This window comes from Phasianus colchicus, chromosome 6 (assembly GCF_987193195.1).
Source record: "Phasianus colchicus chromosome 6, bPhaCol1.hap1.1, whole genome shotgun sequence".
NCBI lineage: Eukaryota > Metazoa > Chordata > Aves > Galliformes > Phasianidae > Phasianus > Phasianus colchicus.
The window spans coordinates 51,228,621-51,255,784 of record NC_143441.1 but is presented as its reverse complement, the minus strand read 5'-3'; the positions used below and the strand labels follow the sequence as shown (position 1 = coordinate 51,255,784).

General features: G+C 41.4%; 1 protein-coding gene across 9 annotated transcripts; it reads right to left on the bottom strand.

The window, feature by feature from the left end:
- Positions 1-5,368: 5,368 nt before the first annotated feature.
- Positions 5,369-27,151, bottom strand: LOC116238210 (uncharacterized). 9 transcript variants are annotated; one of them, XM_090143246.1, is made up of 9 exons: positions 27,006-27,151; positions 24,448-24,566; positions 20,132-20,263; positions 16,551-16,717; positions 13,392-13,493; positions 11,091-12,882; positions 8,622-8,756; positions 8,314-8,494; positions 5,369-6,685 (listed from the first exon to the last, which is right to left on the bottom strand). In XM_090143246.1, the coding sequence occupies exons 4-9, from the start codon at positions 16,694-16,696 to the stop codon at positions 6,432-6,434; spliced, it is 2,610 nt and encodes an 869-aa protein (XP_089999372.1). In that variant the 5' UTR covers positions 16,697-16,717; positions 20,132-20,263; positions 24,448-24,566; positions 27,006-27,151; the 3' UTR covers positions 5,369-6,431. The 9 variants fall into 9 exon arrangements, with proteins under 9 accessions (XP_089999372.1, XP_031463629.2, XP_089999373.1 ...); XM_031607769.2 differs by having other exon boundaries at positions 27,020-27,149; XM_090143247.1 differs by lacking the exon at positions 27,006-27,151 and adding an exon at positions 26,955-26,978.
- Positions 27,152-27,164: the final 13 nt, after the last annotated feature.

The window sequence follows — 27,164 nt, the reverse complement described above, 5'->3', positions numbered from 1 at the left end:
AAGTTTAAACCATTTCAAAGTTACTTAAAAGCAGTACCTATTTAAGTGATTAAGTAGTACCACTGGTGTCAATGGGATTAGTCAGATGCTTTAAGCTAGTCAAATGTGTCCGTCTTCTGCTTGATAGAGGTTTCAGTTGAGAAAGAGGCATAAAGATAGATAAAACCATCTCATTTTCTTATCCCAAACTGTCTCCAGCCCTTTCCCAGTGACTCAGCATGTCCCAGTGCCTCCCAAACACCTCCCTACCTTCACGTTTCCTCTCCAGCTCACCCATCTGCTGTCCTGCTGAGCTGTGTTTCCTTACTCAATACACTTGAAATTTATGTATCCATCCACATCACGATTCATCAGCTGGAATCAGAAGTCTTCTCAGCAATGTTAACAAGCCCTATGAAAACAATTTTCATTTTTATATAGAATTATATCAGAACCGGGAACTTGATTGGATAATCCTTATGGATTCCTTCCAAACTGGGATATTCAGTGATGACTCAAACCTCAACAGTATAACCAAACTACATGTCTTCATTAAAAAAAATAAAAATAAAAAAATAAAAATCAGACTATCCATTAAATATATAAATTAGCATTATTTAAAAATCTATGTAAGATAACTAAACTATCAGATTAATTTGAGGCTGTGGTGGTGGAAATAGGCTGGGCTAGGAGGAAAATGTTTGACTGTTTTCACAAGTGTCTTCTTTGCAGGCAAGTTGCCAGCATAGTTATACTAAAACAGTTGCAATTATTCCATTGCAGGTGTTTTGGAACAAGTATCAAAGCAACCAGGCTGTATCTGAGTAAACACAGAGAGAGCCATCAGTGGAGGCACGTTTCCCTAAGGACATGCTCAAGAACAGTGCTTCAGAAGGCCTGTTTTCTCCACATCTGACATTGCTGCTCTCAGTTCTGAGCAGTAACATAGCATGCCCCTCATGCCAGACACCTCAAGACAAACAAACTCATCCTCCCAAGAACCGTGCAATGCTTGAATTGCTACCAGTAACAAATTCACTGTGTAAGATGGGATTAACTCCATCAACAACATATTTAACAAGGGGCAGCTTATAACCCATCTGTAATTAGTGGAGGAATCACGGGCCCTGTCAGCCAAAGCAACTGGCCAAACTTGCAGCATAACACCTTTGTGTTACTGAGATAAATCACCCTCAACCCTTATAAACTGCTTAGATATTGTATGCAGAAGGGTGTCTGACTGAGTGTGCTAAATGTTTGTCGTTTACCAGTGACACACTTTGGTTTTTGATGCTTGAGCCCACCCAATGCGCACATAGACACGCTGTTAGTGTGCAAACCCAGATTTTGGAGTTTCCATATACCAGCTAAATCCATCTTGCTGAGGTGGGGGGAAGTACAGCTCTGCACATCAGTGATCTGCAAAGCACTGCCTTCTTTCAGCATCTTTTAGGACATCCAGCATGAAGGAGTTCTGTTGCCACTTATAGCTCATCAATGAGCAGCCTTGTACAACACTGCATCCAGCTCAAAGGATATTCCTTAGGCCCAAGCACAATAAAAACAAACCCAAACTGCTCCTTCTTCACCCACAGAATGTGTCAAAATAATAAAATCAATGTCATAAAAAGTGAAGATTTTAATTGTTTGTTTTTTTTTAACTGTGTTAAAGCAGAACACACAACATCTTTTCAAGGCAGAATGACAAAACAAGTTGAACTCTCTTGAAGGACAGCAGCTGATAAATAGTGCAGATTGAACAAAATGAAGCAACAAGCCATAACTATTTATTAAGGAGGCATACAACACAGCTGGTTATTTAAAAGGAATCAATCACATTCATAATACTCTAATAAACTACACTGGCCATTATTGAGTACAGCTTTCTCTCCTTTCTGAGACTCTCACACACATAACACAAACCTTCTCATCAACTTTGGCTGTTGTATCACCAGCAATTATAGCTAAATTGTTCTTTCACATATTGCTGTTGGATCTATTGAATGGATCAGCTTTAAGACCTCCTGCAGTGCGACACCAGCAGTGTCAAACCTGCTATTAAATACATGAGTCTGAACAACAAACATGTAAAAGATGCTTCAGACACCAAATAGTATATTAAAATACAGACACTGTTCATCTTTGCATATGTCATATAAAATAAAAGGAAACTTTTCCCATATTTAATGGGAAACAACCTAATTTTGTGAAAAAAAAAAACCAACTATGCTCAGTAAGTTATTACTGTGCATAAATGAGTTTTAAACTGGTTGTATTTCATACAATTAAAAAAATGTAAAGTAATTTCCTGTTGGCAAGGATTGCAAGCTGACTTTTCATCCTTTCTAACCCTCTTCTGAGAGACTATATGTGGATAATTGCCAAATGAGTATTAGAAAGGAAAACAAGCAGAGAGGATTTACAGCTCCACTTGCCCACATTTTTTCAAGTTGCTCCCAACCTCAGGTATTTCTGGTCTCTAAAAGCACAGACAACACACATTTTTTGCACCTCTGATTACAGTATTGCTAATGAAGAAAGATAATTACCTCCCATTTTATGTAACTGAAATTGATTGGGAAAGTGATTTTATTTTATTTTTTAATTAGAAAGTGATCTATAACAAATAGTAAGGGATGCCTAATTTCATATCACGTTCCCAAAACAACAGGGAGTGCTGGTGGCAATGAACTGCTCCAGAAATAAATCCAGGCCTTGATGGCTACAGCTCATTTCTGTCCAAACAAGTGGGAGAGAAACAAGGTGCAAAATCCTTAGAAACCCACACATTTAATTCAGCCAAAGCTCCTGCTATGGGTCCATTCCTCAGCTTTAAGAGGAAGGAAAACAATCCTATTAATTCCATGTTTGTCAGCATAGAGAGAAACCAAACCAAGGTCAGGAACACACTTTGCTGTAGTTTCTTGATAGTCAATGTTCCAAGCTGCTGGCTTAGTGGAAGCAGGGCCACAATACCCATCTCTTCAGTAGCCTAGTGCACTTATTTAAAAATAACATTAATTAAATATATGCATTCCAAAGTCAACTGCTCTCATACATTCACAAGTGTGCAATATTCATTATTCTTGTCCCATATTGTGTATAGTTTTTAAGAGTTAAATAATCCTGAAGAAGTTTTCTCCACCGTAATGACACTACAAAGTTAACACAGAATAGTGGGGCCATAAAGTAGAACCAAATTCATCATCAGAGCAGTAATGATGCTAAGAGCAAAATCCTCAAAATACCACTGCTTAAGGTTGCTCCATTGAGCAGCACTGACATCATCACTCTTGAATAGAATGAAATAAGGTCAGCTCTCAGAACAGGTAAGAAAATAAGCTTTAAAGAAATTCATACAGGCTTAAGGTTTGTTGGTTGCAGAACCTCTGTAGCAGTTCAAACATGGCAACAACAAAATCCAATATCCTACATGAAGCTTACAGAACAGCTTCTGTGCTGCAAGGCAAATCAGCTCCAAAAGATGCACACCCAGGTAGAGAGATTTATGGCAGCAGTGAATACCAACAGCAAAGAAAAACATTCAGTCTGGGAAGAAAAAGCAACAAGAGCAGCTCAGGAACCATTCAGTCTGCCAAATATTTCTGAAAACAGCCAGACAAAGAGCACGAGCCCAGACTGCCTCCCTGCATGTTGTCCAGGGAAAGCAGAGACAAAGTGATGCAAACTACTTAGTGTAAGTTGATATAAATCCCACCAGATTCATTTAATTTCCAGAGGTATCTATGGAATCTGAAGAAAAGTAGGGATGCCAAACCTGCTTCCAGAAGTGACATCCTAGCTCTGATGCAGGGCCTTCTTCTGAGAAACAGCAGGACCAAATCACAAGAATCCAATGGCTATTGCTGTGCCCAGAAATAACTGATTCTTACATTTTATCTTGTGTTGGACTCTCAATTTGGGATTTTAAAACAGAACCACACTACATGAAAAAACACCTAACTTAGCAATAACTGGGAGTTGAGGAGGGACTTTGAAGCATCTTGTTTCCTTATGTGGAAACAGATCTTTATCACTACTACAACTCATTCAAAAAATGTAAACTGCAAAAATCAGCCCAGGAAAAGAAATAAATTAAATCTCAGTAGAGCTATTTAGGGAAACAAAACAAATTAATTTTGCCCTATTGCTTCACAAATGGGAAGAAAACAGTATAAACAAGAAACAAATACAGACTGTGAAATGAAGATACCTCTCCATGTTAAGTGTGAGCTAACAGCCTAAATCTTTGCTTTCATTGAAGACAGCAAATGTGAGTATGATCAGCAACTAAAGCCAGGAGCATTATTCTTATCCACACCAATAATTCAGTGCAGCAAATACACATCCCATGCATCGTGGCTCTCTGCAGCAATGGTGCACAGCACTACCAGCCTACCCCAGCTGTTGGCTGTAGTCAGATGCAGCTACGCTGTAACTCTTTGTAAACAGGTAGTTAAACAGCAGTGCAAAACAGAGGTGAGCATACTGTTACTTACTGTGCTCAGAAACAAACTGTCGAAGGCACATTAATAACATTAGGGATCAGTTAAGAACACGTCCCTTGAGAGTAATGATTAATGCACAGCAATACAATAAGATGGACCGTGCTCTATACACACACTGCTACAATGCACTCCTGCAGGACCACAGCTGTTCTTCCCAGCTCTGCCTTCCTGTCAATACAGTAATCACAATTAAAAATTAGCCATGGGCTGAAATACTGCAGACTCCACTTTTCCATATGTGTAATACAGGTAATCAGTTTCTCAAAAGCCAACTTCACCATCTTGATTTGTGCAAAATGCTGCACCTGCACAAAGAAAACCCTCACACTCAAAGCAACACTCTCCAGTGCCCCATGTTTTTTGCTTTTGAACATTCTGCAAGTGCATATATATATGGAAACGATTCTGGATTTACCCACAGAAGGTCAAACTTCATGTTGAACGCTATGGAACACAGATACATCTCTATTTATACCTCTCAATAACTTCCCTTATGCTTAATTCACTTTTCAAGTGACAACTGCTCTCTAAAGCCATTCATTACTACAGTAATAGCTAAGAGCCACAGCCGGTTAGCAGTCACATGTAAGTGGTAGTGTTGCATTAAGACAGTTGTTAAAGCACTAAAATATTTACGTGCCATAAGAAGAAAACTGGAATTACTCATTCAGCTCTAATTTTCACCCTGAACATTCACACCAACACACAGCACTTCTGATTGTCTAAGCCACAGAATGGACACCAGGTAACAGCAGTGCAATACGTGAAATCTTCCACACAGAAGACAAACCATTAAATAGCTTTGGTAACCTAGGATATAGCTAGCTTTGTGTAAATATCTTGCAAACATCCCTCCCCCCCCCAAAAAAAAAAAAAAAAAAAATCCCTATGTATACGTGTATATTTATATAAGAATAGACATATTTCCTGAGTAAATTGTTAAATATGATTATTTGGTAGGTTTGGCAAAAGATCCAACTTTATATTACTAAAATAGAATTTAAAATAAACATTCAATAAACACATTAAAATAAATATGGAATGTTTCCAAAGATCTGTAGTACCATGAACAAACACTAATAACACAGAGCATTTTTCAGTGAAGTGCACACTAGGCTGTGTAATTACTGGTATATAACCCAGTGAGAAATCAATAATCTCATTTCTAATCCTGAGCCACAATTTTTTTCAGTCTCCTGTTAACATGCATCTCAATGCAGTACTCATTGCAAGTCTCCAAGATCCTTGTATTTAAGATGTAAGACGTGCTGATACTTCGTATAAGACATAAGAAAGCTCAATCTACCTTGGTTTAGCTAGAAACTGGCAGCACAAATGCTGAAGCATCTCATAGAACCACCATTAAATGCTAATTATCCTCAAATATAGCAATAACCCAAATTCCTCAACTGAAAAACAACACAAGAGCATGGATTGCTCTATGACAGGATGCTACCCACTTACTGATCACTTTGGCACTGAAAAGAACTACATAATGGTGCAAAACAAATCAACACCTGAATGAAATACCTTTCAAATGACTTTTTCCCCCTCTTTTCAGTATGCTTGACTATACCATTAATACAGAAAGGAGAATTAAGTTTCACCACACTGGTTTCTCAGGTCATGGCTTGAATCACAGCCGATATGTAGCTTTGGATAAGCAGACAAGGAAACGCTGAGCTACTGTTTAGTTCCTCTTAACATTCTAACATAGCAGACATTGTAATACCAGCAATATTACCACTGCATTAACACTAGTAAGGGATGTGTCTCTCAACACAAGAATTACAATAACAGAACTGTAGCCCTGATCAATTATTGCAACCTTCTTGCTTTCTGATAACCAATGGAAAACACTGTCAGTTTAACAGGCCACTTCACCCTTCTCCCCCCCGTCCTCGGCCTTCTGCCTCCCTTTGTTATTATTATTACTATTAGCTGTCATTCCAGAATCCTCATGAGTTCCTCAGGCTTTTCTTCTCTGCTTCTTGTGTTGTTGTTCTCCATGCTGTTGGATCCTTGTGTGCTTGTGTTTAGAGTACAAAGCTCTTGTGATGTCCCTCCAGCTTCATGCTTTACCAGGCTGCTTGGGGAAGGTTTTGGCAAAGCCATCTGTAATGCACACCATAACGCAGTGCGAGCCCTGCGTGTGGAAGCAGCCAGCTCTCTAATGGCAGCTGCCAGAGCCAGAACATCTGCAACAGAAAAATACCTTCTGGGTAAAGCTAGTACATGAGCCTGATTCATAATAATACATAAAAACATCATTAGTACACAACGTTTGATCAAGAAACAGCTAATCTTGTGCTGTTACCGTAACTGTTGAAGTCCAACAGCTATTCTTCTCTTGCAACTGATAGGTATAACATCTCACATTAATAGCAACCATAACTGTGTTCAAAATTTACTGGACTAACCATCCATCATCCCTTCAATAGAATAATTAAGCCTATTTTACTGATGTTATCACAGGAGACTCTCTATAATGATATTAAACAATAACAATAAGTCTACCTACCATGGTGCAGCCAGATGAGCTCCATGCAATCCCTGCTGCCTGTTGTCTACCTGCTGGTAGCACTGCCTCACAGCTAAGCTCTGGCTGTGCCATCAGCTTATAGATTCGCTTATAGGACTACTACATTTAAGGATATGACATCATTAAGAAGGTGTTTTGCTTTGACAAAGCAAAACATTTTGACACTTTACAGTTCAATTTTCCTTCTTATAAGGAGGGCTATCTCAAACACTGCTGGATGCCAAAGAGCTATACACTGTCATGTCTGCTGTAGTGACAGGAAATCAGACATTGCAGAACAGTGCTGAGAAGGGATCCAGCTGAGGACAACAGTGAGGCTGAGGTACATTCCTCTCAAAAAGATTTTCTGAGAGAAGTGTTTTCTTCCAAAAATATCATCTTCCTCTCCGAAACCCAAATACCAAAAGATATCAGCTGTCCAATCATCATATTGAATAGCAGCTTCTACTCATCCTCAACTCTTGGAAAGGAATGCAGTTGCTCTGGTTGTGTTGGTTCTGAAACAAAAATCTATGGCAGACCGTGCTGCTATGAACTAAGCACATTTCTTCCAGTTAACGCATTACTTTCAGGAAGCCAGCTTTGCCCACCTCATGGAAAACTGAAGATGTAAAACATGCTGGTTTCCACAGCTTTGTATCACGTGGCTTAGTTTCTAACAAATCCTTTCCTACAGCTATTTATAATAGAAAACAAGCTACAGTTTGTTAACTTCCTAGCAATTAACATACTTTCAAAGTCAGCATTAGAAAGCAGATTTATGACAAATTTGTGAATCAAGTTGTCTAATTAAGAAGCAGTTTTGCTTGGTGACAGTGAAACTGCAGAACAGCACACAAGCCTCTGGAGAAGTACACACTCCATCTGCAAATTAATCTGGCCTTACTTCAACAGCAATTTGGAATTAGAAAGTGTAATTTCTGGTAGTTTTGTGATTTAGATAATGTAGACACTATGAAGAAGCACAGCATTCATTACTTTATAAGCTGAAAAGAAAGACTAGTCAAATAGCACGGATATAAAATTAAACTTGTTTAAAAACAAGAACATTTTGATTTATAGGACTACTTATTTTTATAAAATATCACCAAACAGTTTTTATAGTTATATTTTAATAAGGAAGAGAAGGCTTCAAAGCATTTTAAGTAGTAAAAGCAAAGAAAAAATCCCTTAAGCTTAATTTTACACAAGCGGCAGGTAAGATTTGCAACTTCTTAGCTATATATTTTCCACAACTGAATCTTCAAAAAAGCTTTTGGAGCTGCTGGAATGGGAAGCAGTTACCTTTCTCACTGTTGTAACGCAACACTCCTTGTCTCTGTGGATTAACAGCATTAACAACCTCATCCTTACGCCGTGCCTGCGTTACGTGGATGGCTTCCATGTGGTGTTTCAAGGCAGCAGATACATTACTGTGCACAGGGGCACCACAAAGCATTTCCATTTTCCCTATTAAGGTGAGCACCTACCAGACACATTGAAAATACCAAAAATCACCATGTATTTGCAACTCTATTAGACCAAAACAACAGAAAACAAAGAAGAAGCAAAGTATTTCACCTGGTGCTGTGACTCCCTTCTGGAAAACTCACCCTGGCCTGTTCTCGGAGCTGGTCTACAATCAGACGATCCACTCGTGATGGGTGGGCAGGGAGCTGAGACACAGGAGTGTTATTGGAACTAGAAACACGCCTTCCTGGAAAGTTCCTTGCAAGGTCAGCCTCAGTCTGAAGGGGAAATGGAAATAATATTATAGTTTAAAATTACTATGAAAATCCATGCTTTCATTTGCTTACAAATTTTCAAATAGAATAGAAGAGTTTTCTACCTTTACTTCTGTCTGTGATAACAGTAAAATGCTCCCAAGTATCTCTTTAGATATACAACCAGGTGCTGTAGGATAGGAATATTTCCTTAATTCAGCTCTACTTTAGCGGAAATGCTTTTAGACAGCACTCAAATCTGTACAACTTCATTTTAACTAACCTAGGACACAGTCTGAGGCAAAGAATTTCTTGCAGCGTATCCCAGGCATTTAAATCCATGTCTCTCACTGCATCTCTCAAATGTTACATGTTTGGATTATTGATTAAATGAAACAGGTGCAACAGAAGGACATCAGGAATAAAACACATTTAACATAATCTGGTATCAGCTCAGAAAGTCATCAACACAACTGCTAAGCTCCCCAGTGAGAAAGAAACCAGCCAACACATGGTGTAACACAAGCAGTGACAGAGCACCACTGTGACTATTTTTTGCATAGAAACTTCTTAAACCTGGAATAAAAGAAGGCAGAGTGAGCAGTGGATTCTGTCTTGGTCCTTCTTCAGTGTACAATGGATTGAGATTAGATATCATGCTGCTGTTCAAGCTAAGGCTAAGTCCACACCTATATTGAAATATGTGCTGCCTTTCTGCTTTACTGAGAAACTTATTACTACATCCCAGCCCTCACCTAGTACAAAATCACAGTTGTTCCTAAGTAACAGATCCCTTGAAGAGTGAAATTTTCAGAGAAAGGAACAAGCTCACTGCCATTGAAGTTCAACACAGTTCTCTGGGAACTGAAGCAGCCAACTGATCAGACAAGCTGGAATTAAATGCAAGTTTCATTGGAGGAAGATCCACTTCAGAAATGCATGCAGGCTGAGAAACTTAAAATCTCCTCCTGTGTACCTGTGTAAAGGTGAGCTACACATACACTAATGAGCTAAACAGCACTGACACAGAGGCCTCAGTGCTGTCCTTGGGCACTTCAGACTGTTAGAACAGCTCCTCACAAAGTTTTAATCCCTGCCAACCAGTGTTCTCCCAAACAATACCCACAAACAGCAACGAAGGCAGATCTGGCACGTTCCTATCAGGCAACCAGGATGCAGTCATCCCCTTTGGGGAGAAAGTGTTTTGGCTGCAGGAATGTGAACCATGCTATGGAGGCTGATTTGCAGGACTGAGAACAGCTTATACTCACTAATGAAGCCATCTGCATGTTTAGTGCTTAACTACAAAAATCAAGCACATAGACAAAGGAAAACACTAGGAGAAAAGACAGGTCACAGGCAAACACAAATGTGCTTGATGAAATGAAGACAAATTCAGTCATCCCAAATGACTCAACTGAAGTCCCAGTTCTGCACCAACAGGCTGTATTTGTCACAACACAAAACAGGAGTGTTTCCAAGCACTTCCTATGAGGAAAGGTTGAAGGAACTGGGTTTGTTTAGCTTGAAGGGAAGACTCTAGGGAGACCTTGTGGCCTTCCAGTACTTGAAGGGAGTGTATAAACAGGAGGGGGAATGGCTGTTTATGAGGGTCAGTAGTGATAGAACAAGGGGGAATGATTTTAAACTAAGACAGGGGAGGTTTAGGTTGGATATTAGGAGGAAGTTTTTCAGCCAGAGGGTGGTGAGGCACTGGAACAGGTTGCCCAAGGAGGTTGTGGATGCTCCATCCACGCAGGCATTCAAGGCCAGGCTGGATGTGGCTCTGGGCAGCTTGGGCTGCTGGTTGGTGACCTTACACATAGCAGGGGGTTGGAACTGGATGAGCATTGTGGTCCTTTTCAACCCAGGGCATTCTATCATTCTATGATTCTATGATTTGTTGTAGCAAATATTGCAGGTTCATACAGAAAAATGTTGTTAGCAGCCCTAAGTGGAAAGAGACTTAGAAATCAAAGCTGGAAGACACATACATGGTTTAAAAGCAGTCATGCCAAACAATACAAACATTACAATGCCCCGTCCCTAGAGGTGTTCAAGGCCAGGTTGGATGGGGCCCTGGGCAGCTGGCCTAGTATTAAATGAGGAGGTTGGTGGCCCTGCATGTGGCAGTTGGGTTGGAGATTCATGATCCTTGAGGTGCCTTCCAACCCTGGCCATTCTGTGATTCTGTGATTACATTCAAAGCAGATTTTTTTGGGATGGTGTTTTAAGTACTTAAAACTAACTGAAGTGGCTCCACCTCAAAAGAAGAGGAATGCCAGAGTATCCATTCCCTATAGGGTGTTTAATGTGATCGCTAGCTTTGACAAAAAGTTATTATCATCAATGCTTTACCTTTTTCCTCTCTTTCTCCAAAGCCCTCCACTGCTCATAACACTCCTCCAGTTGGGTGTGAAGCTCATTAGAAGGTCCACTGCGGCTCCTGGGAGGTCTGCACTTGTTAAATGGCAGTGGAAAGGCAAAGTATGGAGCAGTTACTTCCCCACGAAAGAGATCACTGATGAAGGGATTCAAGCGGTTAAAATCATCATAATGGAGAAGATCAACAAGTTCTGAGAATGGAAAAGGTGAAGGAGGAAAACTGAAGTTCTTTGCTAATGAAAACAGATGGGGATTAAACGGAAAAAGGCTGGGAGTCTGCTTAAAATCAGACGTGAATGGGAAGGAAGGAAGAAAAGAAGAATTGGTAAAATCTGACATGATACTGCCATTCTGTTCATGGCTCTTTTGGAGTATGTTGTACTGCTGGAAGTTTGGGGTTGCATATCCAAAATGAGGGATCCAGTTCCTTCTGCTTCTTCTGTCACCTTTATTACTGTTTTCCTGGGTTTGCTTTTTTTGAAACCTGTGGCACCTTTCAGAGTCTTCACTGATAACATTCTGCTGTGTTAACCAGCTGGATGAAAATTTAACAGGGAATTTGCACTGCTGCCCCTCTTTACTAGTCAAAGAATCGTGCTGTGAGTGTCCAAAGGGGCTCATTCGCTTCTGAATGTCTGAGATAAAATTAGAAACTCCCAAACTGTTAGAAATACTATTTGATATTTGTAACCTTCCATCTTTTCCCAATGGGAGGATTGGTGAGGTCTGTGAGCAGTAAGAGGGATATGCCATAGGGTGATGTGGGGAGGAGGCCCCAGATGTGGTTGAAGCTCCAGGTGATGACTGTGTGCTCATTACCACTTGCTTTCCAAACACAACATCTGATGCAACTGTTGGACTTGCAGATTTCCCATCCAGCCATGTATGTCCATTGTACAACAAGTAATTCCCATTTTGTATATTTTTTACTGACAAATCAAACTCAGAAATTTTATGAGTGTACTCTTCAGGACTAACGTGGTTCTTACATTCATTATTATTATTAAAAACATCTCCTAAAGTAAAGTTTTGATGACCATTTTGCACATGGGTTTCCTGTGGTTTTCCGTTTGTCACTCTAGAAAAACTTTCCTTCGTTGGTTCACTGAAAAAATGCAGCGATGGATGAACAGATGACTGGGATTTCTGAGCAGCTGTAAAGTTTTCACAACTTTTAGAAAAGAAGTGGCTGTTCTGGGATATTTCATCACCAATAGACTGATTAGAAAGAAGAGAGAATTCAGGAGAATGTTTAGTTTGTTCATACACACCATTTTTCAGCACACTGCCTCTTGCTCTTTCAGTTCTCCAACACCCTTTCTGAATGATAGTGCTATCTTTCATTCTGCTTTGAGAAGAGGTGCTAGAACTAGAACCATTTTTTTCAAAGTCTTCATTTAAGCTCAGCTGCTCATATCTGCTCCAGTGCTGGTTATAATCTGCACTTTGAAATGCACACCTTTCTTGGAAAATGGAATTATTGTTTTCTAAAGAGGAATTTGCAGGATAACCATTTTTCAGAGCATTATCGGGCTGAGTGCAGGGGTCAGATGGAGAAAGCCAAGACTGGATCAGATAAAGATCTTCTAAACCTCTGTGCAGCACCTCCACGTTGTGCGACTGGAGCAGCTGCTCTCGGTAGCAGTTCTGTGTGCACATCAAATCCTCATTGTCTACAGAGTGCTCAGATGAAAGCCCTGAGAATTCACTGTTGTTTCCTAAATCAGAAGCCCACAATGGTGGAAACAATCTTGAAAGTGAATTCCTGTAACAAAATTAACAAACCTCCAGCAACAGTGCATTTTTAAACATTACAACAGTTGACATCTCAGGGTTATCTTCTCCCCTTGACACATTTCCCCTTACGTTCTTGGCTCAGGGTACCCAGCTCTCCTACAAAATTTAAGGGGAGGAAATCTCTACTGCAGTTAATTAAATGCTAAATGGAATCTGACTGCCACTGCTGTTCTCTAATGTTTATGGTATACACATTCAGAACTGTAGATTTCGACTATTTTGCATGTGATGACTTATAGACAACTCTCTAACGATTGCTTTTAAACATTCCCTTCCCACAACCCCAGTGCTGTGACCCAATGGAAGACTGAAACTGCTGCATTTCTAACAGGCTACTTCTAGTTAAAAATGTTTTCACTTTTCTTTATAAGAAAGTCCATTATCTCTCAATTCTGTGCAATCATTGTAAACATACACATGGGTGACAACAGGATGTAGAAGTGACACCCAACGTAAGAATTTTTAGAATAAACTGACCAATCTGTAGCTGGTTCTGCCTTGTTTGGCTCCTCTAGGATGCTCGACACCAGGCCAAACATATCAGGGCCATTGCCAGAATAAGAAAAATTTATCTGTGCCCTGGAAAATAAAAACAACAAAAGCATAGGTAAGTAAATCTTTTTTTCCTACTATATACTAAAGGTAAAGCATTAATTTAACCTTCCATTCATATCAGCAGTGCATTTGTGACTTCTACAGCCTAAAACGAGTAGAAAATTCCTTTAGCATTTCTAACTTCTTGCTCCCCAGAACGTTTCTCTTGCTGCTATGTGGAGACAGAAGAACCAAAAGATTTTCCTGCTTCCAATCAATGCTGCTATTTAACAGAGTGCAATAGTTCTTCACATCCTGACTGCCTCCTTTGTAGTGTAAATATGATCTTCTCAAAATCTTGTGGTTCTGAATTTATTCTATTTTGATATTGAAGAGCTGTTACTTTAATCTTAATACCTTTTAAATTTATTCTTTTTATTCTTATTATACTTTTTCTTTATTAAGAGTCAGTTGAGCCCCTTTGTAATCTGCTTTTAGAAAAAGATTGGTCACAGCTTTAATTATTACTGATAATATCAAAGGCATTCAACTATCACTTCCCTTAGATAACCCCAACTTCTATCTGTTACTTTGGGTGCAAAATGAGACTTTCACAGAGCTGCCTGCAGTGACATTTAACTTCATATCAGAAACTAATTAAAACTTAACACGCTAATTAAGATGCTATATGTTGCTTCAACAAATTTCACTCTGCCTGTTCTTGTTCAGCTCATTCATTTCTGCCTCTCTGAAGCTCTCTCAGCCCTCCCCGGGTGTCAGCTCATCCAAACAATTACACTGCTTGTTTTGCTACAAAATTATTCATGCTAATATTGCAGATTAACAAAGACCAGGGCTGTGGGATAAACAATTAAAACTGTCACTTTTCTAATCTCTTCCACAATGAAGATTAGCTGCTGATGTCTCACTAGATTTTAAGACCTCTCCACATTTTAACTTCTTTGTAACACGTGCATCTTCTTTAACTATTATCTTACAGCATCTCAATAACCTCTGAAGTTCCCTCTTTTCCAACATCAAACTTCCTCTTTCTTATTGGTAATTAATAAAAGTGAGGAACTATTGACTCCCTTGAAGACAGAATGATAGAACATCTGAAATTGGAAAGGACTCACAAGGATCATGGAGTCCAAATCCTGGTTCCACAGAGGACTACCCAAAAATCAAACTATGTCTGAGAGCAGTAGAGAGACCTTCAGAGAGATCTTGACACATTAGAAGGCTGAGCAATCACCAACTACAGGAAGTTTAAACAAGACCCAGTGCTGGATTCTGCACCTGGGATGAGGCAGCCTTGACTCTATTTACGGGCCAGGGGACAAGAGGCTAGAGACCAGCCCCACAGAAAGGGATCCAGGGCCCTGGTTGGCAGCAAGTTGAATCTGAGCCACCAGTGTGTCCTGGAGCCAAAAGTGATCCCATTCTCTGAGGGGCATCAGGCCCAGCACTGCTTGTCAGGTGAGGGGATGTCCCAGCATGCTTTGTGCTGCAGCCTCACCTTGAGCACTTGGTGCAGTTGGGGCACCACAATGCAAGAAGGATATGAAGCTGTTAGAGGGCACCCAACAGAGGGCTATGAAGATAGTGAAGGGTCTGGAGGGTAAGGAGTGTGAGGAGTAGCTGAGAAACTTGGGTTCGTTCAGCCCAGAGGAGACTGAAGGGAGATCTCATGGCCCTAGAGCTGCTCATAAGGAGCAGAGTGGCAGCACTGAGCTCTGCTCTCAAGTGACAGCTGCAGGGACAAAGGAACTGTGTGGAGCTGTGTCAGGGGTGGGTCAGGCAGGGGTGAAGGAAATGTGTTGCCCCAGAGGGTGGTGGGTACAGCCCCAAGCTGCTGGAGCTCAGGGAGATTTGGGCAGTGCTCTCAGACATAGGATTTGATTTTGGGGTTATCTGGTATAGAGTCCGGGGTTGGACTCTATGATCCTTGTGGTACCTACCATGTTGAGATATTTGCTGGTACTAAATAGTAGATGTCTGACACTGGAAATGCTAGCAACAGCAGCATGGGTAGCAAGAATGGAAAGTTACCATGCCAATCTGCACCAGCCAACCAATCCTACAAACAAGGCAGTATTATATTGCCATCATGTGGTATCAGGAAAAAAAAGATAGCAGGAAGCTTAAATTATGTTTTATGTATTTCTAAAGCTGCAATAATGTCTACATTATAATTTTAACTGCTGTACACAGTACAGCCATAAAGAATATATTTGAAGGAGAAAATTATTTTGGAGGTTACTGTAGTTTCTGTACTGTGAAGCAGTCATTCCCTGCTTGTCACAATGCTCATGTAATTCATGATCATCTTTACTCCTTGATAAGGCTCAAAGTGATGTATTTATATTTCCAGAGAATGCTAAATAATTAAGATTTCAGAGGTTACTATAGAGGACTTCATATAAGTCCCATGGAGGGCTGAGAAGGTAAAATAGTTAGGATTGAGAATCCAAGAAGAGTGAAGATGGGAAAGTGTTAAATTTCATGGGAACTCAACAATCCTCCCCTCCTTAGAAAGCACTTCAAATTTACCTGTTTTAATTAAGGGGGAAACAAAGCCTTTAGCACACAAAAGAATGTAAGAACATTGACCTCCTATGCCAAGAAAACAAGAACTACCTAATTTTAGCTGACATTTAAGGTCACTTACTTGTTCTTAATACATCACTCACATTAACACATTGTGCAAGTCAAAAACAACTTTGCATTCAGCCAGCATCCAACAGTGATATTTATTTATTTATTTTATATAAACTCACACTCGAGCGCATTACTTCAAGGGCACATTAAGCAGGCTGGCAGATGTTCAAGAGCAGCACTGCACATATTGATGCTGTCAGCAGCAGAGGGGTGCTGCTTCCACCTGACCTGCTGCTCGCATCCCATGACACACTGCTCCATCAGCAGGGCCATCGGGAGGTGAAGCACTGAGGGAAGGGAGGGAGGAAGGGAAGGCTTTGTCTTTAACAGCTTTTCATTTACACATAACAGTTTTCCATTTAATTCCCTAAAAATTATTCTTACAAAAATTTTTTAAGTTTGTATATATATATATACACACACACACACACAACCACATACTGTTTTTTGGTGCAGTCTTGGAAAAGTGTTTTGGTGCCAACAACTTCCCCATGTGCTGAGCAGTCACTGTGCAGACAGGAAGATTCTAACGGAGGTGATGGGTTGGTAATTGCTCCTAATAACGGGGAAATTAATTGAGTGTCCATTCTTTGTTTCTTGCTGTTTACCTATGTTGAAAAGGTGAAAATAAGTGTTAGATGTTTAGGTCAATGAGCAGTAAAGTTAACTAAGTAAAACCTCCCTTTTATAGCTTAAGCTAAGTAATTTTTCAGGAAAATGTAACATGGGAATCACCAGAATGCAATCTAAAACTCACTCCCTTCCTTAAAACTTGCTTCCCTACCTTAAACAGTCCTAATTTGACACTCCTAAAAAATAAGTAAATAATGAATATTATACTATACAGCAACAGGAATTCTCTACAGATTTCACACTGCAGATGTTCACACGCCCAAGTTCACAAGATGAGTCTTCTAGTCTATGGCTGGAAATTGCCACAGGCAGCCCTTCTGAGCAAACAGAGCAGAGAAATAACCCCTGCTGGGATCTCTGACAACATAGGATATTCCTGAAAAGAACCCCATGTAAGCAGGGGGAGACATTTGTAAACTTTACATGGTTAAGAGAAGTTCCCCTTTCCCCTTCAGCCCCCAAAATGGGCTACATTAATGGCCCACTAATGTATGGATAGTAGTGCCTGGAAAAAAAATGGAAGAAACTCTCAGATTAAATTACTGCAAGTTCCAGTGTATTTATACACTAAGATGATTTCTGTGTCCATGAGACCACCTGGAGGTTGTCTAACATCCCCAGCTTCATCTGGATGTGTTAGTCAAGGATTTTCAATAAAAACAAGAGTTAAAAAAGACAAAAAAAAAAAAAAAAAGGACATGGTGTGCATGTCACTGTTCTAACAGCCCTTCTCAGTAAGCAGCTTTGTCTGTCTGTCCAGGTCTCAGTACAGATAGACACAAAAGAGTGCAGCATTAGGAAGTTAATGGAAAACAATTAGGACATGTGCTGGCAGCAGCTCTGTGTGCTCAACTGGCAGCAGGAAGAATTCAGGATGCACTGTAAGAAAACAGCTCCACCAAAACAGTAATGTTCAGAAGCCATGCTGGACTCTGGTTGCTGAGGATAGAGAACAAGACCTCTTTTAAGACTGAGGATGAAATAAACTTCACAATCCTCCATTATAAACATGGCTGGAGAAGGCACAGTGTGCTAGATCCTATTTTTTTTTTTCCTAGGTTAATAAAGAAAGAAGAAGAAAACTTTCATTGGCATGGTCAGACTAGTTCTGGATCTAAATAATCACTTGCTAATCCCCTTTGGAAACTGCACACAGATCCCAGTCATGTACTTCAAATTCTGGAGAGTGTTAAAAACAGAAAATGAAAGGAACAAGCAATGCTGCAGTGTGCCTTGTTTGAAAACATTTAAACTGTTGTACTAAGCTCTCATTTTTCTGCTTCTAAGATAAAAACTGCATTGTCACTTGGAGCCATATTCATATGGCCAGAATTGCCAACTCTGTGAGACAGCATTTGCTGTTGGAGAAGTATCTCCAAAGCTCTTAACAAGTGAATAGGAAAAAAAAAGCTTAAGGGAAATTTACACTGCCTGAACATAGCTGTGTGTGTTAAGTCTCTCTAGAGTCACTGACAGGCTTCTCTGAAAGTCATTTATGTCTTTGTAACCTAGAAGAACATTGCACTCTCTCATGCCTCATTTATTTAAAAAAAAAATAACAAGTTAATTTTTCTCTCTCCTCCTATTTTACCCTAGAGAGTCTGGACATATTCTGTAATATTACACAGAAATATACTATTAATATCTATGTCAGTAAGCAGAGAAAAGATCCATTTTCTGTCCCACAGCACGACACTGCTCAGGTCCACAGCAGGTCTTATGTTTGCAGATGAGAAGTGTGGTATCCAAACTATCCTCTACAAAGGGCTGATGATCAACACATAGGTGACAGTTTAGAAAGCAAGCTCACCAAGACTAAATTTCTAGTAATAATTTAGTGGCATCAGCAAATACACCAGGCTCTGGTCTTGTTTAGTCTCTGGGGAATCAACACACAAATAAATCATGTTCCTTGGCTAAAATACAAAATACTTTTGCATAGATTAAAAATAGGATCTGAAACGAATAGATTTGTCTATTATTTTCAGGGCCATTAGTCACTGCTACTACGAGCTGTGCAGCATGATGTGATTAAAGCTCAGCAGAGCAGGTACTTCATGTACCCTAGATACTGTCTCATCTCTTAGCACTTCCAAAACACTGGAGGTTCTCTTTCTATCTTGTTCAACAAAGTTCCTAAACAACTGGGAAACTCTGCTATGTGCTTTACATACCAGCTAGTAGCAAGTTGCAGTAAAAAAGGAGTAAAGCAGTGTCCTGTCTCCTACAGTTTGCTTTATTTTCAGAGTCCTTGGCAGAATTTCAGAGTGATACCTTCCTTAGCAGGCTCTGCAAAGGAAGGGCTGCCTGCAGAGCCACAGATGCACTTCATTCAGAATTTCAATCTTAAACAGAATAAAAATCAATAAACAAAACGCTGTCTCTAACAAAACCAAATAGCAACTCTTAATGGTCTCCACTTGGATCCCTACTTCATTCTTTCCACCCTGCAAGTCATGAGAAACCACTGCTCCCACTAAATAAGACCATATCTAAACCTAAATGGGCCATCTCAGCAGATATTTTTTCTTTCAAAGCATAACAAGACACAGCTTCAATTCACTTCTGCAAAGCAGAAATATGCACACACTAAGCTCTCTCCCTCCAAGCCTAACTGAGCGTACTTTTTTTCCCCTATGCTTTTTAACAAGATATCTATCACTGTTAGGAAGTCACACGATGTCTTCAAATGCACAGAGGGCTTTTAACTTCTGGGAAGCTCAGAGGAGTAAATAAACTTGAACATCCACCAAAAACATTTGGCCTAAATCAGGAATTAGTCCTTTTACAGCCACTCATCCTAAAACTGGAGGAACATGCTGTTACAGAGAATTGGTTACAGATGCTTTTTATAAACAGCAGTCAAACTTATTTGTAATGCCAGTAAGTGACAGCACTGCACAGTATTATTACTTTTACACTGAATGTATTTTCTGATTTATTAGCTAGACAAGCATTTCCTGTTTTTAGGGGGCTCCACAGCCCAACTACCATTAGGAACACTCACTGGTTTCTGGGGCATTTCCTTTTTGTTTCTCTGTTTTCAGCACTACCACCTAAATTCATTTGTTTCATATAGCCAAAGAGTTTTTACCCAAAGTAATTTCTAGCAGTTGTTCTTCACACACAGTGGGAAGTCTGACAAACAACAAGAGGCTCCCAAAGTCAGCCTGAATGAGCAAGAGCTGACTGCCCCAACAGGGCTTCATCTCCTGCACTGACACAAAGCAATAGTGAGATCTGCTCCAGCTGTAATGTAGCATTCTTTTTTTCTTTTAGGTGGTGGATTCTTTTGTTTGTTTCATATGCAGATATTCAATATTAGTTATAAAAAGCAACATAATATAAAAGTGTTTGTTTCCTTAAGCAAACTCACTTTTGGGACCCACCTGTGAGTTATAATGACCACCTGTGGTAGTTGATTTGACCGTGTCCTCCTTACCAGCATGCAAGATCTCTTCTGTGATGAATGCAGCATCGCCATCCAAGCAGAAATTCAGATTCTTAAGGGCAGACTTAACCTATTTAAAAACAATCAGAAAGAAAAAAAAAAAACAATTACCAGACCTGTCAATTTCATATTTGTTAGGCAGGAAACTCATTTACAAACATTAGAGAATAATCTCCTCCGCTGGTATTAGTGAAAAGCAGCTCCTTCAGTTCCTGCAATTTGCATGTATGCCATTTATCCAAATTGAGCCACTTGCATTGCAGAGTACAGTAAAACAATGCCCACAGCCAGTCTGCACAATACAAAAATGTTGGATTTCTTCATAGCTGACACAGAACTTTAAATGACTGCGGAAGGGACTGTTCTAAAGGCCAAGACAATAAAGCTAGGACGTGCGACTGTCATATCATGGTCAATTCTTGAGACTTCACACAGCATTTACTCTTCTAAAGTAATCATATTATGTCAGATGATACCCCCACCCGACTGTGGCTGAATGGGGGAACTAAGGGTTTACCTAACCTGTTGTCCATCCACAAACCTGCTACAACATTTCATTCAGCACACAGAGAAGTTTTCACTCTTCTCTTTCCCAAGGCCCTGTTGGAAACAGGCACTAAGAGCACGATGAATTAGTTCACCCACTCCTGACTGTCAGTTTCCTTGTGATTCTCACAGCATTTCCATCACCATGCAGGAGAGAAACGTGCTCAAACTGACAGCAAAGTCTGGCAGAACAGTTCTGCGGGAGGTGTGCAGGTACCTGTGCCTCTTGAAAGAGCAGAGCTTGCTACTCTCACATCAGCTGACACAATACAGCAGCCCCACAGCAAGGGAAGGACTGCAGTAACATAACTCCTGGCTCTGCAGAAAGCCCTGCAGCCCCTCTAAGAAGGAAGATTGTGCACTTGGTATTTAAGCTGAGCTAAGCCAGAAGGCTCAGCACTGAAGTGATTCAGGTGCATACAACTGCTCCCAGGCACTAACTTTACACAGCTTCCTTTCAGAAGAGATGCCTGGTAATATCTTCGCACCACCTGCACTGGTTTGTTCAGTCAGTGTGTCTAAACTGTTAATCTTGACTGACCTTTTAACTGGGATTCTCACAGGGTCGGTTGATCGCTGAAATCCCAAAGGTCCATTTGCATCTCAAAACAGTCGCTACTTCGAGCCAAAGGAAGCATTCAAAGCAGTGCAGGAGTCACATTAGGGTTCACAACCTGAGGGTGCTACGTTAGAGCTTTGTTGGAAGCAATGCTTTTGTTAAAGAAGCACTGCCAGTTTGTATTTTGTTAAACTGACAGATTTTTTCATGGAGCACTTTACCACGTCCTGAATTTTTATACAGCCTTAAGTTGTAGGAGGTTATTTTTATTGTGTTTTTTGTTTTTTTTTTTTCCTTCTGACATTGTCCAAGAGCCACGAGCAAAAAAATGAGCGACCACAACCCAATACCTGATAGCAAGAAGTTATCCTGTTAGCAAGGAAAACTGACGACCCGCTTCTTGTTCTCAACCCATCCCATGTAATAGATCCACAGCTTACCAGAAGAGTGACACACTTCTCGGCAACGTAACCCACAATATCCAACAGACATGCAATCCCACAACCCTTCACGCCAGTGTATCTGCTAATCTTCCCATTTTGCAAATTAATACTTTTTTTTTTTTTTTTTTTTATAAAGTTAACACTAGAAACTCCAAATGAACCTTGCCAACAGTGAGCACTATCAGTGTATGTACAGCCCACCCTACTGACACAGATTCCAGAGATGAGGTTACATGGGTGCACCCCCTGCAAAGCCTAAAGACCCTCACTTCTCTTTTTGGCACATCTGTTTTGGACTTGTTATATTTAGACCTATCTGCTTTACAAAGCCACAAGCCAAAGTCTGTTGTAGAACAGATCTCCAGTTTGCTCCCCAGTTCCAGCTTTATGAAGGCATTATCCTTGGAACAGCACACCAGTACCTTTGTGAGGTTCTTCTTCCTCAGTCCAAAGGACAGCATGTAGAACAATCCTACAACATTAAAGATCTGCAAACCAGGACCATGATCCAATGCCACAAGCCCTTAAAAATAGTGCAGTCCCACCACTCCTAAGTACATCTGCATACAACAACATAGGCCTCCCAGCCTTACTTGGGGGTGTCTGAAGACCGGTTGGTTTGTAGAAGACTTAACACACTCATCCCCAATTAAAGAAAAACTGCTCTTCACAAAACACTGATATCAAGCTGTCAATTGTAAAAACAGAAAACCCAACTCAGCTGTGAGACATCATCATCAAAATGTTCAAATCTGGGACAGCTGAGGTGTTATGAAGGCAGCTCGTTACTCTTATCAACGAGCAGCCCAAGACCCCACAATATGCAGCAAACAAACGCACACTTAAGAAGAGACACACAAGGAACCTTCATGCAAACAACTGACTTTTTATCCCAACTTCTAATCATTGCAACTAATCCCAAAGTGGCCAAAATATATTAAAAATAAGAGCACAAGATGTAGATGGTATCCCTTCAAATACTACTGGTACTAATATACTCTCAGTAAACCTTTTCATTTAGGAATACAAAATTTCAATTAAAGTTAGGAAATATTTTTCAGATGTGTTGGATTATCAGCTATAATTTAATCTCCTATATGAAGTGTTTTTAGAGTTATTTTTAAACAAACATATAATTAAGTCACTGATGATTTCAGCATTTTACCATAAAAGACTTTGAAGTTATAAACCAACACTTGGGGCCGAATAAAAATATTTAAATTATCAGAATTGAGATACCTGTATCTCAATTTCATTAGACTACTAATATGAGATAGAAAACTGCGTTTCCCATTTGGTCACTTCCCCAGCTTGTGAAATCCAAGCAAGAAATAGATGTCTTCAAGTTTGCAGGCTTGAGCACATCAGGTCACAGTGCCGTTCAACAGCTTTAAACTGTCTCTCAGCAGAAATTAATGGGGGAACTATTACCTGTTATTCAGTTTTTCCGCGTCTTCAAAAAGCAAGAACCCTCAAGTTTTCCAACCACTTTGTGAGGCTCACAACACGACCCTCACTAGAAAGCTCTGCAAGTCCACATTAAGAGGCGTTTGTGTGTGGAGGTTTCTCAGCTACTCATCGCACACAACCTCCTGCGAGGCTGAGCACTGCCGGACCGACAAACGACTGAGCTTCAAAGTGCAGCATCATAGCAACCTGAGCAAACACTGCACTGCAAAAATCGCTTCTCTGGATTGTTTTCCAGCTTCCTTACGGACACCTACCACCTCTCCCGACCAACAAAAACGCACAGGAACCTCACTCGGGGGTGAGAAGCGGCTCCCGCCGAGTCAAAGCTACTCAGCCCTTCCCCCCCGAGGCGGGCAGCCGTGGGGCGGCGGGAAGCAGCGCAGGCACCGCCCGGCAGCCCCGCACTGCTCACCTCCCCGGGGCGGCACGTACGGCGCTGCCAGGCTACGGGCTGCGTCCCTCCTCCACCCGTCCAAGCGGCGGGACGAACGCAGCAGAACAGCAGCGGTTTTCGGGCTGCTGGCGTGGAAACGGTCCATAGAGACAAAGTGTCAGCGCTGGCGCTGAGAGACTTCTGCACGGAGCTATTCCCGGACAGAGAGGTCCCAGAGCTGCACGGCACGGATTGCTCGCCCTTGAGTGTCACCTCAAGTACACGCCCTGCCAAATAGCTCTGCAACAACTAAAATCCGCCCCTAGCAAGCAAAGATTTCACACTGCCAAAGGCCCTGCTGCAGAAGTGAAAGAAACACCGAGCTTACATGTTTGGTCTTCTTGCTTTACAACCAGTCTGTGCCATGTAACGTCTGATGTCACTGCAGGACCAGTATGTGGAAGTACTATGGGAATTGTAGTTTCCTCAGCTGGGCAATAGCTGCACAGTACAGGACCCAGGGGCCTCAGAGCCTCTTACAAGAGGCTTGCAGGAACTGCTAGCAAATGCAGATAAACTCCTTTAGGTGGGAACTGTTTCTCAAATGGGAAAAAGCATTCTGGTTGTTTCAGCAAGTGTGCACCTTCTTCTTACAGAAAAAGGAACTTCTAAGCAACCACTTTCTGGGGTACATACTTCCAAGCCCTTCCAGTTGTAACCAGGAAGCACCACCCAGCAAGAAGATATTAATTGCTGTAAGGTGTAACAATGCTCCAATTGAACAATAGAGGAGTTCTTATAACAAGCTTATTGTCTCTTGTACCCCTGGGGGTTTGGTTTCTCCACATGGAAAGATAACTCACCTAAACAAATGCTTTTGTCACTGCTCATGATGCATCTGCCAGTTGGATTCCTATTGGGCTCACTCAGCCAAGTAATTATGAAGACTCGCACAGTGTGAGCAAACGCAGCCCTCGGCTTCCTGCAAGAAGAGTTAAAAGTTAAGGCTACTCCAGTCAAAGGCTTTCCTGCAGTATCAAGCACTGCATCTGACCCACCTCCTCCCACTTTCAGTCAAATACCTCTGTTGCATATGGATTATCACCTTTTACACATTTTTCCTTAATAAATAAGTTATTTTTCTACAACTCCATGCCTTAATTCAGACAGATAACGAACACTGGTGTTTCCCTCACACCACGTGCCATGACAGAATAAAGAATCATAGAATGGCCCTGGGTTGAAAAGGACCACTATACTCATCCAGTTCCAACCCCCTGCTACGTGCAGGGCTGCCAACCAGCAGACCAGGCTGCCCAGAGCCACATCCAGCCTGGCCCTGAATGCCTGCAGGGATGGGGCATCCACAACCTCCTTGGGCAACCTGTTCCAGTGCCTCACCACCCTCTGTGTGAAAAACTTCCTCCTAACATCTGACCTAGGAAAAGAATAGCTTAAATTAAGTCTGAATATTTTTAATAGTTTAAATATTAAGAAATCCATACAGACAACAGAAAAGGCTATCAGAGCCTCTTTCATCTTTAAATAATAATAAAAAAGCTATTCTGGTAAGTTGATTGCTATAATACAAAAACAGATCAGTTGCTGGGATGTGTCATCCATCATCAGCCAAGTATTACTGCAAAGTCTTGAAACTGAAATAAAAGGAAAGCATGGCGCCAGCAAGCTGCTAGCAGATCTTTCCAAAAATCTCAGTTTATCCTTCAGCCGAGTTAAACCTTAAAACATACATTGCTCATCCTGAACAATAACACTGAGGCGCTTCCCATGCTCCAAAATCCATCTTATAGAATATGAGAAAGCTCCCATGACAGCTACAAGTGTTACAGCAGAAATCAGAAAACTCTTCTGAGTTCCTGAACAGCTTCATGAGACAGACTGAAAACTAGAGATCTTGAAAGGATGATATATATATATATATATATATAAAATATATATAATATATATATATTATTTATCCCTAAATATCTCCTCTGTCCCCAGGGTGTTCTCACTAAGTTACAGTGACCTCATCTCATTTTCACAGAATGGTTTGGGTTGGAAGGGATCTCAAGGATCATGAAGCTCCAACTCCCCTCTACAGTCAGGGCCACCAACCTCCACATTTAATACCAGCCCAGGCTGCCCAGGGCCCCATCCAACCTGGCCTTGAACACCTCCAGGGATGGACAGGGCATCCACAGCCTCTCTGGGCAGCTGTTCCAGCACCTCACCACTCTCACAGCAAACAACTTCCCCCTGACATCCAACCCCAATCTTCCCTCCCTCAATTTCAAACCATTTCCCCTTGTCCTGCTGTTATCTCCCCTTTCCAAGAGTTGACTCCCCTCCTGTTTGTAGGCTCCCTTTAGGTACTGAAATGCTGCAACGAGGTCACCCCGCAGCCTTCTGTTCTCCAGGCTGAACAAGCCCAGCTCCCTCAGCCTGTCTTTGTAGGGAGGTGCTGCAGCCCCCTGCATCATCATCAAGATGCATCGCTTCCCATTGATAACACAGCTAAAATACACTGAAGAACTTCCCACAGCACATAACCTGCCCCAAATATTAATTAAGTTATTCCATATATTCTTCCTGACACCATAGCCCATAGAAAACGAAACCATCCTTTCCAAAACCCTCAGCCCTTGCTGACATTATCGCTGCTCTCCCTTTGGTTACCCTCCATAGATCTGCACTGGCACAGAGTGAAGGCAACTGTCCTTCTCCACATCTGCTGCAGGTAAGTTTGAGGCCCTCAGCACACACAGACACAGCATAGGAAGCTTCACACTCACTGCCACCGCCAGGCTTCCAGAAAAGCACATTTGCACCGAAGTTGCTGGCAACACAGACTGAATACAAGTGTTTCAGGCAGTTTGATCCCCAGCCACACTCTGAGGAGGGATTGAGGAAACAGTGCAAACATCGCCAGTGTTATGGCAACACAAACAGTGCTGACACTCATCTTATGGATACGGATAAACCCCAACAGCTTCAAACAGAGCCTGTCAGCAAACTCTGCTCTCTTTTGACCTGGAGGAGCCTGGAGGAGGGGGAGGAAAGAGAGGAAATCCAGACACAAATAATAATAAGAAGAAGTATGAATTATTTCTGCTCGCTTGAGAACAGCATGTTACAGAAGACCGCCTTTATAAAAGACAAATGGCTGAGAAAAGCTTGAAGCCAAAACGCAGCAGAAGCCACGCTTCCAACACCGACCTCACACAGCAGCACCTACACCCTCAGCCCCAAGTAATAACACCCAAACCACCCTCATTGCTTGGGTGGGAGCACACAGAGCTGGGCTTAGCAGCTGTGAAACAGCCAGGAGCAATTTGGTGCTCCTGCAAATACTTTATTCACACCCAACCTCGCTTTCGGGGATCCCCACACACCCTCCCTGTCCGCCTCCTCAACGCACAGCAGCAGCCTCACCTCAGCCCCACCGAGCCGTAGGGCTGAGGTGCGGACGCTGCTCGCCACCATTTTATCCCCGCAGCGCGAAACCAGGCGGGGCTCAGCGCCTCCCCCTCCCCCCGTTTTTCCCGCCCAGAGCGCGCGCCTTTTCCCGCCTCCTCAG

Excerpts from the sequence above, each read along its gene's own strand:
- LOC116238210 (XM_090143246.1), bottom strand. The coding sequence starts at position 16,696 with ATGGACACTCAATTAATTTCCCCGTTATTAGGAGCAATTACCAACCCA. Across the intron at positions 12,883-13,391 it reads GCAGAACCAGCTACAGATTG|GAATTCACTTTCAAGATTGT; the intron begins GTCAGTTTATTC and ends ATTTTGTTACAG. Across the intron at positions 8,495-8,621 it reads AGCTCCGAGAACAGGCCAGG|GTGCTCACCTTAATAGGGAA; the intron begins GTGAGTTTTCCA and ends TGTGTCTGGTAG.